This window comes from Lontra canadensis, unplaced genomic scaffold (genome assembly GCF_010015895.1).
Source record: "Lontra canadensis isolate GAN:19392208 unplaced genomic scaffold, GSC_riverotter_1.0 scaffold7, whole genome shotgun sequence".
Taxonomy (NCBI): domain Eukaryota; kingdom Metazoa; phylum Chordata; class Mammalia; order Carnivora; family Mustelidae; genus Lontra; species Lontra canadensis.
This window is the reverse complement of record NW_022631001.1, coordinates 26,765,927-26,780,057: the sequence shown is the minus strand read 5'-3', so window position 1 is coordinate 26,780,057 and position 14,131 is coordinate 26,765,927. Positions and strand designations below refer to the sequence as shown.

Here is a 14,131-nt window from a genome sequence, read left to right as displayed (position 1 = left end):
ATTTTTGTCTCCAGTAATACTTCCTGCCCTAAAGCCTGGTTTGTCTGATACTAATATAGCTACTCTTGATTTAGTTTCTTCTGTGTTTGTATCGTGTATCTTTGCTCATCCTTTTACTTTGAACCATTTTGTATCCTTCAAGTGTATTTCTTGTCAACAGCACATACCTGGGTTTTGTATTTTTATCCATTCTAACAACTCTTTGCCTTCCAATTGTATTGTTTAGTCAGTTTACCTAAAACAAGTCTCAACACATTTGAAATAATTGAAAACATATAGTATGTGCTCTCTGACCACAGCAAAATGAAATTAGAAATCAATGAGAAAGAACTAGAAAAGTTCCCAAGTGTGTGAAAATTAGGCCACACGTTTACTCTAAATAACCATGGACTTCCCCTAAAAAATTGCAATAAAAATTAGAAAATCTTTTAAACTGAATGATAATGAAAATATAAAATACCAGAACTCAGCAGCAGCTAAGGCAGTGCTGAGCTGCAAATTTACAGCTCTAAACGCCTGTGTTGGAAAAGATTAAAGGTTTAAAATCAATAACCTAATCTTCCACCTCAAAAAGCTAGGGCAAAAAAAAAGCTAGAAAAATAAGAGGCACCGAGCTGGCTCAGTTGGTGGAACAGGCAAGTCTTGATCTCAAGGGTCATGAGTTTGAGTTCCATGTCGGGTATAAAGATTGCTTAAAAATAAATTCTTAAAAAAAAAAAAAAAAAAAGAGGCTAGAAAAATAAGCAAGTTAAAAAAAATTTTCAAAGTGTAAGATGTCTACACTGAAAACTACAAAACATCTGAGAGAAATTTTAAAAGACCTAAGTAGGGGCACCTGGGTGGCTCAGTGGGTTAAGTGTCTGCCTTTGACTTGCGTCATGGTCCCACAGTCCTGGGATCAAGCCCTGAATTGGGCTCCCTGCTCAGCTCTCTCTTTGCTGCTCGCCCAGCCTGTCTCTCTCTCTAGCTTTCTCTCTTTCTCTCACTCTCAATTAAATAAGTAAATAACCTAAATAGGTGACAGGACAAACAATGCTCATGGATTGGAAAACTTGTTTGGTTAAAATGTTAATTTTCGGGACGCCTAGGTGGCTCAGTCATTAAGCGTCTGCCTTTGGTTCAGGACGTGATGCCAGGGTCCTGGGATGGAGCCCTGCTTTAAGCGCCACATCCGGCTCTCTGCTTGGCGGGAAGCCTGCTTCTCCCTCTCCCATTCCCTCTGCTTGTGTTCCCTCTCTCACTGTGTCTCTCTCTGTCAAATAAATAAGTAAATAAATCTTTTAAAAAATAAAAAATTAAATGTCAATTTTCTCCAACATTGATCTATAGATTCAAAGCAAAAACTATAAAAATCCCAGCAAGGCTTTTGGGGGGAAGTAGGGAAAAGTAGTAGAGTGACAAGCTAATTATGGAAATGCAAAAAACCTAGAAGAGCCAAGGCCACCTTGAAGAATAAAGGTGGAGAACTTACTAGCAATATCAAGCCTTAGTAGAAGATAATGTGGTAGAGAGACGGACAAATGGACGACATAATAAAGTATCTACCTGGAAAAAAAAAAAAAAAAAAAACCTTGACTTCCTACTTCATGTCATACACAAAAACTAATTCAAAATAAACTACAGAGGCACCTGGGTGGCTCAGTGGGTTAAGCCTCTGCCTTCGGCTCAGGTCATGATCTCAGGGTCCTGGGATCGAGTGCCGCATCAGGCTCTCTGCTCAGCGGAGAACCTGCTTCCTCCTCTCTCTCTCTGCCTGCCTCTCTGCCTACTTGTGATCTCTATCTCTGTGAAATAAATAAAAATCTTTTTAAAAATAAATAAATAAATAAACTACAAACCTAAATGTGAAAAGTAAAACAATAATACTTCCAGTAGAAAATTTGGAAAAATATCGTGGGGATGGGCAAGATTTCTTAAACAGGCTACAAAAAGTACCAATTGTTTAAAAAAAAGATTGACTAAATTGGACTTCATTAAAATCAAGACCTGTTCATTAAAAGACAATATTAAGAGAGCAAAACAAACAAACTACAGGCTGGGAAAATATTTGCAATGCATATATACAGACAACAAGACTTGCATTCAGAAAATATAAAGAACTCTTACAAATCCATTAAGAAGATGACAGACCAAAAAAAAAAAAAAAAAAAAAAAAAGGAGAAGACAGCACAAAAGAGATTCCCAAACAAAATGGTCAATAAATTTATGAAAAGGTGTTTCTTATTAGCAGGGAGCTAATTCTTATTAGCAGGGAGCCTGCTTCCCTTCCTCTCTCTGCCTGCTTCTCTACTTGTGATCTCTGTCTGTCAAATAAATAAATAAAATCTTTTTTTTTTTTAAAGATTTTATTTATTTATTTGACAGACAGAGATCACAAGTAGGCAAAGAGGCAGGCACAGAGGAGGAAGCAGGCTCCCCACCGAGCAGAGAGCCCGACGCCGGGCTCGATCTCAGGACCTTGGGACCACGACCCGAGCCGAAGACAGAAGCTTTAACCCACTGAGCCACCCAGGCGCCCCATAAATAAATAAAATCTTTAAAAAAAAAAAAAAAAAGCCTAAAACTAACAAGGTTTTTAGATTGTGGCTCAACTAGAATTCTCACACTTTGCTGGTGCTAGTACGAACTAGTCCAACCATTTTTCAAAAACTGGCCGTTTCTAATAAAGCTAAATATATAAATTCCCTATTATATCCAACAGAAGTAAGCGCTTATGCTCATCAAGAGACATGTGCAAGGAAGTTCATAGTAGTGTCATTCAGAAAAGGAGAGGAAAAAAAACTGCAAACAATCCAAACGTCTACCAAAAGGAGAATGGATAAATAATTTAGAATATTCTCATGCCATGAATTACTACTTAGCAATACGAATAAACCAACTACCACTACATGCAGTAACATGGACAACTTTCACAGACATAATGCTGAGTGAAAGAAACCAAGCATGAAGAAAAATACTATATAATGCCATTTATATGAAGTTCAAAATCGGGTAAAACAAATCTGGTTTAGAGATTATAACCACAGTTACCTTCTAAAGGAATACTGATGGTGGAGGTTGGGGGAAGCAAAAGTTAGACTTTTGGGGTGCTTAAAATATATTCTGGGAGCACCTGGGTGGCTCAGTCAGTTAAGCATCTGCCTTCAGCTCAGGTCATGATCCTGGGTCCTGCTCAGTGGGGAGTCTGCTTCTCCCTCTCCCTCTGCCCCTCCCTCCACAGCTCCAGTTCCCCGCAAATTAATAAAATCTTAAAAAAAAAAAAAAAAGGTATTCTGTGTCTTGATCTGGATGGCAGTTATACAGGTACATGCTCATGTAAAAGCTTTCCAGCTGTATATTTATGATTTGTACACTTTATGTAAATACTTCAATTAAAAAAAGAAAAAAAATAACTGTTAACATCTATTATCCCCGGGGCACCTGGGTGGCTCAGTTGTTAAGGGTCTGCCTTCAGCTCAGGTCATGGTCCCAGGGTCCTGGGATCAAGTTCCACATCGAGCCCCACATCGAGCCCCACATTGAGCCCCACTTGGGGATCCCTTGCTCAGCAGGGAGCCTGCCTCTCCCCCTTCCTCTGCCTGCTTCCCCAGTTCTCTCTGTGTCAAATAAATAAATAAAATAAAATAAAATACACCTGTTATCCCCTATTCTTTGACTATCTCTTTTGCAACTTTTCCACTACTCTTATTGGTAAGACTCTAGCAACTCTTGAAGGTATCGTTTAAGCCAGATTGCAAAGTCCTCCCTCATGAAACATTCCAGCCAGGCTTCTGGCCCCTGCACATTTCCTCCCTTCACCCCCTAAGACACCCAGGAATTTGTACAATCTCCTACCTGCTCCAGCTCCTCCTCAGCATACTTTTGGCGGCTCCGCTCATTCTCGGTACCCTCCCGCAGCTCCTTCAGCCGCTGGGCTTCCTGCTTGGCAAGGTTGATCTCATCACGCAGCTTCTTCTCCAGATGGACCTTCTCCACCTCCACTGTGCGGTGCTCCTCTTGGGCCTTGTGCAGCCTGGGGGTGATGCGGGGAGCTGGAGAAGGCCAGGCAAGGGTGCCAGCCAATATGCCACAAGTAGTGGCATCAAAAGGAAAATGAGGGCTCTGGCACTGAGAATATATTCTCCTTATTTTGTTGACTGCTGTGAGTTAGCTCAGGGCCAAAAGGAAACATAGTGGCAACCATGTCTCTTATGTTGGCCATCATTTTGCTGCCAGTAATCAAGCTAGGTTCCTGGGTATGTGAATCCCTCCTCCGAGGTGCCTCACATACTAAGATCCCAACAACTGCTAGTTTACAGGGTATTTCCATGTGTCCTCCCTTCAGATAATTAAATATTGTACCATTAGCAGCTTAGACAGGTCTGGATTTAAGACTTAGAAATGGAAAGTAATTGCAGGTAGAACTGAGACTAGAATTCCAATCTGTATGACTCTAAATCCCATAGTTATTCCCCTTATCCTGGGGCTGTCTGGAAGGTTCAGCAAATGTAGAATACCCTGCAACCTAGGCCAAAGATCCAGAGAAGGCGCAATGGCTGAGATATGACTGGGGTGGTGGCAGTGGGGATATTTAGGGAAGACAAGAAAGGAATTAGGAATTGAGCAGCAACTCTTGGAGTCCTAAGTACCTGTTCCCAGAGGCAGAGAAAAATGAAATTCATGCGAAAGGGGCTGGGCAGGTCTTGGGAGATCCCCTGCTGCCCCCAGGCCTGAGTTTTCTTTCTGAATATCTTCCATGGTGGTAAGATCTCAAGGATTGAGTTATAATGAAAATATACCTTTGTACCCACCCACACATTCTCTCTGTTCACTGACAAAAGCACCCAGCCACCTTCCTTCCGCCCTTCCTTCCTCTACATATCTACGTTAATCCACCCGTTCATTCATCCATTCCTTCAGCAAGCACTTTCAAGCATCTACTGAATGCCAAGCCCTGCACTAAGTCCCAGATCTATGGAGATGAATGAGAAAATTGCCCCTGCCACTGGGGAGCTCAGGACCTAGCCCAATATAGACAAGTAAACAGGTAACTATACACAGTGTGACAAGTTCTATGAGAGAGAGACATACAAGCTGTTGGATGAGCCCAAAGGATGGAGTGATCAACTCTGGCTGAGAGGAGTCAGGGAAAGTGAGGCCTGGGCTAGACCCAGAAGAAAGAGAAAGAGTTTGCTAATCCCTCTGGCAGAAGGCAAGGACTTGGCCACAGTCAGGTCTTCCTACCTTAGTAAAAAATACCAAGTGACAAGAGACCAGGGCAGGAGAAGAAAGGATGATGAAGAAGACAGGGATCTATGGCTTAGACATGAGGTACAGCTGGATAAGCTACAGAACAAAAGGAGCCCTCAGAAAAGAGCACTGACCACTGAGTTAATCAAGCAGGTGAAACGAAGGGGCAGAGACAGAACAGAAATTCTGAAGACAGGACTCAACCTCTAACAATTGCCAAGTCCAGACCTGTCAGTGGCTGGAGCCACAAACGAGGTCATAGGACGAGCAGGGAGGGACAAAGGGAAAGTTCCAGGCGGCAAGCTTCCCGCTGACAAACTGCAGTCTTCTGCCCACTCAGTCCCTGGAGAGCAAGGGAGGTTGGGTCTCCTCAAGGTACACACCAGGTGGCGCTAGAGGCACAGCTGAAATCAAACCCGAGGCGCCATTTCCTGCCCCCTCTGCTTCCCCTTGCTGAATACCCTCCTCTACCGTATTCTTCAACCCAACCGCCTGGAATCACACCATTAGGGATTCAGTTCTTCACCAAGGAGCAGCCTCTTCAGGAAAACCTATGATCTGTCAGTCTTGTCCAGCGGAAAGGAGCTCCTTTAAAGTAGAATCAAAAAACCTGACCCCCTTTTATAGTCCTAACGAGATCTGGTAGAGATGAAGGTCGTAAGTACCAGTGGGCGCAGAAATGAGCAAATACACGTGCAGTCAAGACTCCACAGAAGCCTGAGCATCCTGAAGGCCGCGGTCAGTCAGCCTTACAAGTAAGAGATTGAGGCAGCCTGGCTGCAGGCCCCAGCTGTCAGTAGCTGTGGGACTACGGCAAGTCCGTTCCTTGCACCAGGCCTGTTTCTTCATTTCTAAATGGGAATCAGAATCCCTGCCTCAAAGAATTATCTCAAAACCCCATGAAATCCTACCTGGAATGCACATGTGGAATTACATTTATTCCCCCAAAGTATCAGGAACTCTGTTAAAAAAAAAAAAAGCTCAGTGGTAGCTGGCAGCACAGGGCCAGTAGAGGAAGGAGGGACAAGGAGGCGTGTGGGCTCTGGACACTGTCGGAGGAAGACGTGCATGTGCACATGTGTAAGCCTGTCTCTGGGCGTGCGCATGCATTCGTTCCTCCAAGTGCCACAGTGGTCATTAAGCTCTGGAGGCCTTGGGGAGTGGGGAGGGCTGGGAGCTTAGTTTTATCCCCAAAGTTGGAATGTCTCCTGCCTGGATTCTTTGCCTTTGGAATGAAAACAGTACATGCTTTTCAGACAAATGAAGAATGGGGACTGCCCAGACAGCAGCATTTAGCCCCCACTTGGCAAAGGGCCCGGGACCAAGGGGCCCAGAAAAGTAGCCAGGAATAAAATTCCACTTGCCCCTTAGAAACCCAACCCATGGAAATGAATCTGATAGGGCTGCCTTTACCGGACAGCACCTGTGGCTGTCCAAACTCCTGGCTCACTACTTCCTGCTATGTGACCCTAAGCAAAGCACTCACCCTCTCTGAGCCCTCATCCCTTCAACTTTAAACTAGGGATGATAAAAGTACCTAGCTAACATAGTTGTGGTGATTAAAAGATAATGCATTTAAGCAGCTAATAATCCCTAGCTCATAAGAAATCCTTTCCCTACCCTCCAAAGAAAAGAGTATCATTTAAAAGTGACAGAAGGGCTGCCTGGGTGGCTCAGTGGGTTAAGCCTCTGCCTTCAGCTTAGGTCATGATCTCAGGGTCCTGGGATCGAGTCCCTCATCGGGCTCTCTGCTAGACAGGGAGCCTGCTTCCTCCTCTCTCTCTCTCTCTCTCTACTTGTGATCTCTCTCTGTCAAATAAATAAAATCTTTAAAAGTGACAGAAAAGAGCCAGATGTCATTTCCTTTTACATGGATTCCTGAAAGACTTCCACTGGAATCCCTGAGCTGCCAGAATAATTTTCTAAAAGACAGTCCTGAAGTAGGTCCCTCCTCTTCTCAAAAACAAAGCTGGGGTGCCTGGGTGGCTCAGCCAGTTAAGCAACCACCTCCGGCTCAGGTCATGATCTCAGGGTAGTGGGATGGAGCTCCCTGCTCAGCGGGGAGCCTGCTTCTCCCTCTCCCTCTGCCGCTGCCCCTGCTTGCTCTCCTCTCTCACTCTCTCAAATGAATAATTTTTTTAAAAAACAACAACAAAACAAAGCACAACACCAAATACATGCATTAACACTCTATTGCCTTTTGCATCTTACTAAAACTTCTCCATGTGAGTCTTAAGGTGCCAGGGATCTGGCCTCACTCTATATATGTTCAACCTTAACTACCAGGATCACCCCCCACCCCCGCCCAAAAATCCATCCATCTTTCAAGGTCGCCTTCTGGAGTCCATATCCACTCATCTCCTGCCTCTGTGCCCTTCCTGTTCTTAGAGTCCTCATGCCATCAGTGGGCACAAGTCACTGCACTAAGAGTGTACTCACTGCTCCTTCGTATGTGTGTGAGCTTTGTTGTCCCAGGAGCAGTGAATTCCTTACAATTCCCAGCACAGACCTGGTTCCTAGACATCAGAAAGTACTTAGACTGACTGACTGACTGACACCTTCTGTTCACAGCTGGATCTCCTACAATAATAGTCTTTAAGCCACGTTTTGTTTAAACAGAATCCGACTGTCAGAGCTAGAAGGCCATTAGTATTCTCCTGATTCAACCCCTTCTTAGTACTGATAAGGAACTAAGTCCCAGAAGAGGAAGGGGATTTACCCAAAGTCACATAACAACTGAGTACTTATGAGATTTAGATTCCATACAAGAAAGAACTACAAGCATTAGGAAGACAGATTTGTGAGCTTTGGGGAACAGTGAGGAACAGTTAATTACGGGAAGGATAACAGTTCAGATGCAGGAAGAAGGAAAGAGTGGGCAAGCCATCCAACAGGGGAGGCTCAAGGTCTCTGACAGAAATAAGCTCCTGCCCTCAGGAGGAATATTTGCCTACACAACAGCAATGGCAGGACCCTACCCTCCCAAAGCAGTTCTGGAAGTAGGCACAGCCTCTGCAGCCACATCAGCATATCTCGGGGCGAGACCACCCACAGCCCAGGTGGAAACAGGAGGCTCCCAAGAGCTGGCGGCACCACGGCTGTGGGGAAGGGGAAGGGCCTTACCTTTCTTGAAGGTCGTGCAGACTCTGCTCAGCTCGGTGTAACCCCTCCAGATCCTTCATCATCTTCTTCATGTGCTCCTTTGAGTAACGGTTCTGGATGTAGGCGAACCAGCAGCCGCCCACACCAATAACGATGGACACCACCAGCATGAAGTCCTTGAGGTGATTATGGCGGGTCACTGCCGAAGAGGAAGCCGTGGTGAGATAGGATGCCCCCCGCACACTCAGCCTTGCACACCCCACTGCATCCCGTCCTGCACAAGGCCTTCCCACTGCAGAGAGTTAGTTTCTCTTCTTGGACACACTTGCCACACACCAGTATAGTGTGTGGAAGTACAGTTCTTTGGAAGAGATGAGACGCCCGAGGGCAGGACAGGAAGCTTACTAAACGTACTTGCCTAAAATCGAGTGCCTTCTCAGGACATCCCAGCTGCCCCCGGCCTACGATGAGCCCATGTGCCCACATGCAGGGGCTTCTGTCTGACTAGTAAGCGATGCTAGAGCGCTAGAGTAGGGGGGACAGGACGGTTGGTAAGAGTATAAAGCCAGATCACGAGAGCTTGAGGCCTGGCTGTGGAACTGAAGTTCCTGCAGAAGCCGGGCCCCCTGGACAGCTCGCCTCTTCTAGGCATAAGACACAGAGCCCAGATCAGGTAGAGGTCTGCAAGGCCCATCTGTGGAAGAGCATTTCTAGGCTGTGGCTTGACCCACAGACCAGGTAGGACAGGAGGAACATCGAGAGGCTGGAATGTATAAGACACTGCAGGTGCCAGGAATAGAGGGACAGAGCCACCTCCGGAGAATGCCCAGCGGCAATGTGGCAAAGCGCTGGTGGCTGGGGTTCAGAGCAAGACTGAAAAGCTGAACAAGGAACAATACCAGAAGATAAGTACAAAAGATATGTCCTGAGAACTGAGCCAAGCAGAAGAGGGCCACTGCTGGAGCCTGCCATTGTTCCTAGTCTACCAGATCTGGGCTCTGTGCCACGGCACAGGAGACCTGAAGAGACCATAAGGAGAGCAGGACTGCTGCCGTGGCCCCTGCCTGGGCTGTTCTCAATTTGGGATGGAGTAGCAGTGGGCTCGGAGAAGCTGCAGGTGTGGGAGTCAGGGTAGTGGGTTACCCTCAGGTTGAGGAGGGGGAAGTAGGACTGACAGGGTCCCAGGGCCTGGTAAGGACAAGGGCTAAGGTGAATTCAAAAGGACCCAGGTGCAGCCACCAACGCGGGCTTGAGACAGCAGGAAAAGACACATGTAGCTGAGGCCCAGTCTGACAAAAGTGTTATATTCATAGTTCCTGACTGACAGCAGAGCAACAGGACTTGGGGACGGGTGTGGGATCAAAGACAGATTAGCACATTCTATTTCCATCCAAGGGAGGGGAGTTATGAGGACTGGGGTGGCAGCCATGTCCTTTATATGTTTATGCCAGAGAAAATCGAGGGTCCCCTGGCGACTGTCCTCTAGCCTCCAGGCAGGCTGGGCCTCCCGACCCCAGGCAAGTCTTCACGCTCTTGCCCTTCAGGTCCCAAGAAGAGATACGTCTGCAGCACAGCGAGCTGCCTTTCTTTCTGGAACACACCAGCCCCCTACAGCCTCTACCAGAGGTTTCCAAGGTTTCCCAATTCCAACACCAGCTTTACGTCCTTGCTGAAAGTCAGAGGTCCTCCTGCTTAAACAAGACTCTGCGAAAGCCAACACCCGCCCCCACTTCAAAGTGCTGCAGGTGGGCATGCAGACTGGGTGTCCAGCTCTTCTGTTCAGTCCCCATCCTACCTTATCCAGATCACGGTGGAACAAGAGCCTATTCTTTTCTCCAACTTCATATTCTCACCCAAATCATGACTATAAATACTGAATGACCAGGGCCGAGGACAGGATCTGACAGTCACCCTCGCTCCTCTAAGGTAATACTGTTCCACCTGTCAGTAGCCTCTGGATCTCTTCAACCCGTTTTAACTCCTCTTAAATACACCAGCATCCAGTCCATACACCCCCCTGCCTTGTCAAATGCATGGCCAGAGCTCAGAGATCCAGCCTGCCCCATCCCATGAGCTACCAAGCTTGGCAGGAAGGAAATGAGCCTAATGTGACTGACAGACTCTGTGGCCCCTAGCAGTCGTCACTTGTCCGTACGCCAGTGCCCAGCACAATGGTGGCCAGTTCACAGATTCAGGAAATATCTGTGGAACTGAATCTTTACTGATAAGTTTCCAATATGATATCTCTCTCCCCTTAACCCACACAGGAAAGCAAGGGAAATAGAAAAGATATATAACATATCAGGCACTTACACTCACCAGCTCGGTTTCTCACAGCAATTCTAGAAGGCAGGGTATTTGTATTCCCACTCTACAGACCAGAACACCGACGCTTCACAGGAGCCCTGCCTTGCTGGGGTCCATGAAAAGTGACAGAGCTGGGGCTCGGATCCAGACTTGTCTGACCGCATGGTCTTTCTGCTACATCCTGGCTCTCATTACAACTTTCCGACTTGTGTAGCAGGGAGGCCTTCTGCTTTGTTACGTGCAAACGTCGCTCACCATGGAGCTGATCCCCTAGTCTAGCCTGAGTGTGGCCGTAAAGTTTTTCTCCCAAAGGACACACTGGGAATGGACTATGGCACTGCCATCAGGACGGTGAATACCCAAAGGCCACATGGCCAGGCCTCTAAGGTTAAATGGAAGGCCTTACATAGACAGATTCTTGTGCCATCGAAAGCAGCATCCTGCACTAGCCTTAGGGAGTCTGGCTTCTCTGCTTGCCTCTGCCCTTGCTGGATCTCTGCTTCCTCAGCTTTCAAATGCATCGTCACACAATTACTAACAAGATCAAGCGTGCAGTTATGAATGAGAGTGCTTTGAGGTGTTCTGGAAATCTTCAGATGGACATTTCCTGTAGGTAATTAAGAATGTGGATGTGGGATTTAAAGGAGAGGAGAAGTTTAAAACTGAAAGGAGAGGTGAGAATTATCAGGTCCCTTCAGGGGAGCCCTGGACTGAACTCCACAGTCCTAAGGGAATCTGTGATATTAATTTTATGTGTCAACTTGCCTGGGCTAAGGGATGCCAAGGAAGCTTTCTGGGTGTGTCTGTGAGGTTGCCTTCATAACAGATTAGTATTTCAATCAGTAGACTGAATAAAGAAGACTGCTTTCACTAATGGAGTGCATGTCATTCAATCATCCTCAGGCCACTGAGAGCCTGAGTAGAACCAGAAGGCTGAGGAAGGATGAATTTACTCTCTCAGCTTGAGTTGAGACATCCATCTTCTTCTGCCTTCTTATATCAGCACTCCTGCTTGTCGCGTCTTTGTACTCAGACTGGGACAGAGATCATCAGCCCTCCTGGTTCTTAGGCCTTTGAACTTGGACTGAATAGTGCCAATGGCTTTCCTGGTTCTTTGGGTGCAGATGGCAGATCATGGAACTTCTTGGCCTCCATCATCACATAAGCCAATTCCTATAATAAACATCCTCATATCTATTTGTCTATCTATCCATCCATCCAACCATTCATCCATCCATCCATCCAGCTCATGTTTCTCTGGAGAACCCTAATACAGAATCTACAAACCAGTGTATCAGAAAAAGAGGGGAAATTAAGAATCTAGTCTTACTATGCCTTACTAAAGATGTACTTCTCCCCATCATAATTCCATTTCCATTCCTCACTGCCGAGCCCACAAGAGTCTACAGTGATATTTCCATTCCTTCTCCTCCAACCAGGATTCCCTAACCAACCACTCTTTGGACAGTAAACATGGGTTATTTACTGCTATCTTAGGGACTCCCCTGTGTGTTTTTCAACCTTCACCCTGGTTGCCTTCTGATAGCCTGTGAGTTTCTCAGGGCCAGGGCACAAGGCTTATTTCTCTCTTATGGCCCCATACTTAACACAGAGCCTGACCAGAGCAGGTACTCAGCAAAGGCGGAAAGGAAAGAAAAAGGGAAGAAGGTAGGCAGGTTCAGCAGGGAAGGGGTCATAGTACAAAGTGTGTGCAAAGAGCACAAGGGGAGTACAGCGAGCTCCAGCCCTGCCACAAGCTCTGCGCTCAGAACCCTCCCAGAACCAGTGAGCACACCCCAGGGAGATGGACCGCGGAGCGTTCAGAGAGCAGCGGTGGCTGGCTAGGTGAATGGAGCTAAAGCCAGGGATGCTGGCGGAGACCCGGGAGCCAGAGGGTGGCAGAATTCCCAGCCTGAGTGCTGCACACAGACTGTAGCAAAATGAGGTCAACTGTTAATGTAATGAGGCCTGAGGCAAGAAGGAGAGTACAAACAAATGAGATGCTACTGTGGTTTTTTTTAATTCACATATATTTATTAAAAAATTTGATTATACTCTACGCTGTTTCCCAAGGTGCTCTTCACTTAGCTATCTATTCCAACCATGTCTGCACATGGAGCACCATCATATTGTACCGGTATGCCATAATTCTTTTATCCAAATCTTTAAAGATTTCAGAATTTTTTTCTTGTTTGATTGTTTCAAAAAGTGCTGTGCTAAATATCTTTATGCATTAAGTCTTTGATATCTGTGTAACTAGTTTCTAGAAGTGGAAATCCTATTTGGATACAGGGCAGAGATTGCTAGTTGCCTCTAAATATCCATGATTCCCTACTTCTTTATTTTTTATTTTATTTTCTTTCCAGTGTTCCAAGATTCATTGTTTATGCACCACACCCAGTGCCCCATGAGATACGTGCCCTCCTTAATATCCACCAGGCTCACCCATCCCCTCACCCACCTCCCCTTCAAAACCCTCAGTTTGTTTCTCATGTTTGTCTCCCCCTCCAATCTCCCCCAACTCACTTTTCCTTTCCTTCTTCTAATGTCCTCCATCTTATTTCTTATGTTCCACAAGTAAGTGAAACCATATGATAATTGACTTTCTCTGCTTCACTTATTTCATTCAGCATAAACTTATCAGGACAAGAAACAACAAGTGTTAGAGAGGTTGTGGAGAAAGGGGAACCCTCTTACACTGCTGGTGGGAATGCAAGTTGGTGCAGACACTTTGGAAAACAGTGTGGAGATTCCTTAAGAAATTAAAAATAGAGCTACCCTATGACCCTGCAACTGCACTACTGGGTATTTACCCCAAAGATGCAGATGTAGTGAAAAGAAGGGCCATCTGTACCCCAATATTCATAGCAGCAATGGCCACAATAGCCAAACTGTGGAAAAAGCCAAGATACCCTTCAACAGATGGATGGATAAAGAGATGCTACCATGTTAACAGATGCAGGAGTAATGGTGAGAATTTTCAGGGTACAGTTCACACTGAGAAAGTGAGCCTCCAATAATTATCACTTTCTAGAAGAATCCCCTCTCCCAATCTATTCTCACAACCTTCTCTGCTGCCCACAATACCCCTGCCCCTGGCAGATACACCTAATTCATCCCTTACTGCTGAAAAGTATGCTAGGAATTTTTCTGGTCATTCACACAGCAGTCTGTGCTGAATTGTGTGGTTAACCTACAGTATTCCTCCTGCTTTCTGGTTACAGCCCAAACAGGGCTTTAGCAGGCTCACCAGTCCACGGAAGACACTCCACGGTAGTCTCCCCACCACCAAGCCGGGCCAGACTCTTCTCCCATCTCCCCTGTCCTATAGCTCTGAGGAGACCCAGCCTCCTTGTACAACTTCTAGCATAAATTTCCTAACACCTGCTCATTGCTGGGCCATATGCGGAGTTATGACGACAGATGAACAAAGCTGTTTCTACTCTCAAAGAGCTCCCCATTTAAAGGATAACAGGAAAATAAACTGCTATTT

At 46.0% G+C, this 14,131-nt stretch overlaps 1 protein-coding gene across 6 annotated transcripts in view; it reads right to left on the bottom strand.

The window, feature by feature from the left end:
- Window positions 1-14,131, bottom strand: part of STIM1 (stromal interaction molecule 1) — a 185,198-nt gene that overhangs the window by 15,497 nt on the left and 155,570 nt on the right. For all 6 annotated transcript variants that reach the window (XM_032853257.1, XM_032853258.1, XM_032853259.1 and 3 more), the window contains 2 exons: window positions 8,353-8,530; window positions 3,835-4,012 (listed from right to left, as the gene is read on the bottom strand). In XM_032853257.1, the coding sequence (XP_032709148.1) occupies window positions 3,835-4,012; window positions 8,353-8,530 (356 nt within the window). The remainder of the gene's footprint in view (window positions 1-3,834; window positions 4,013-8,352; window positions 8,531-14,131) is intronic.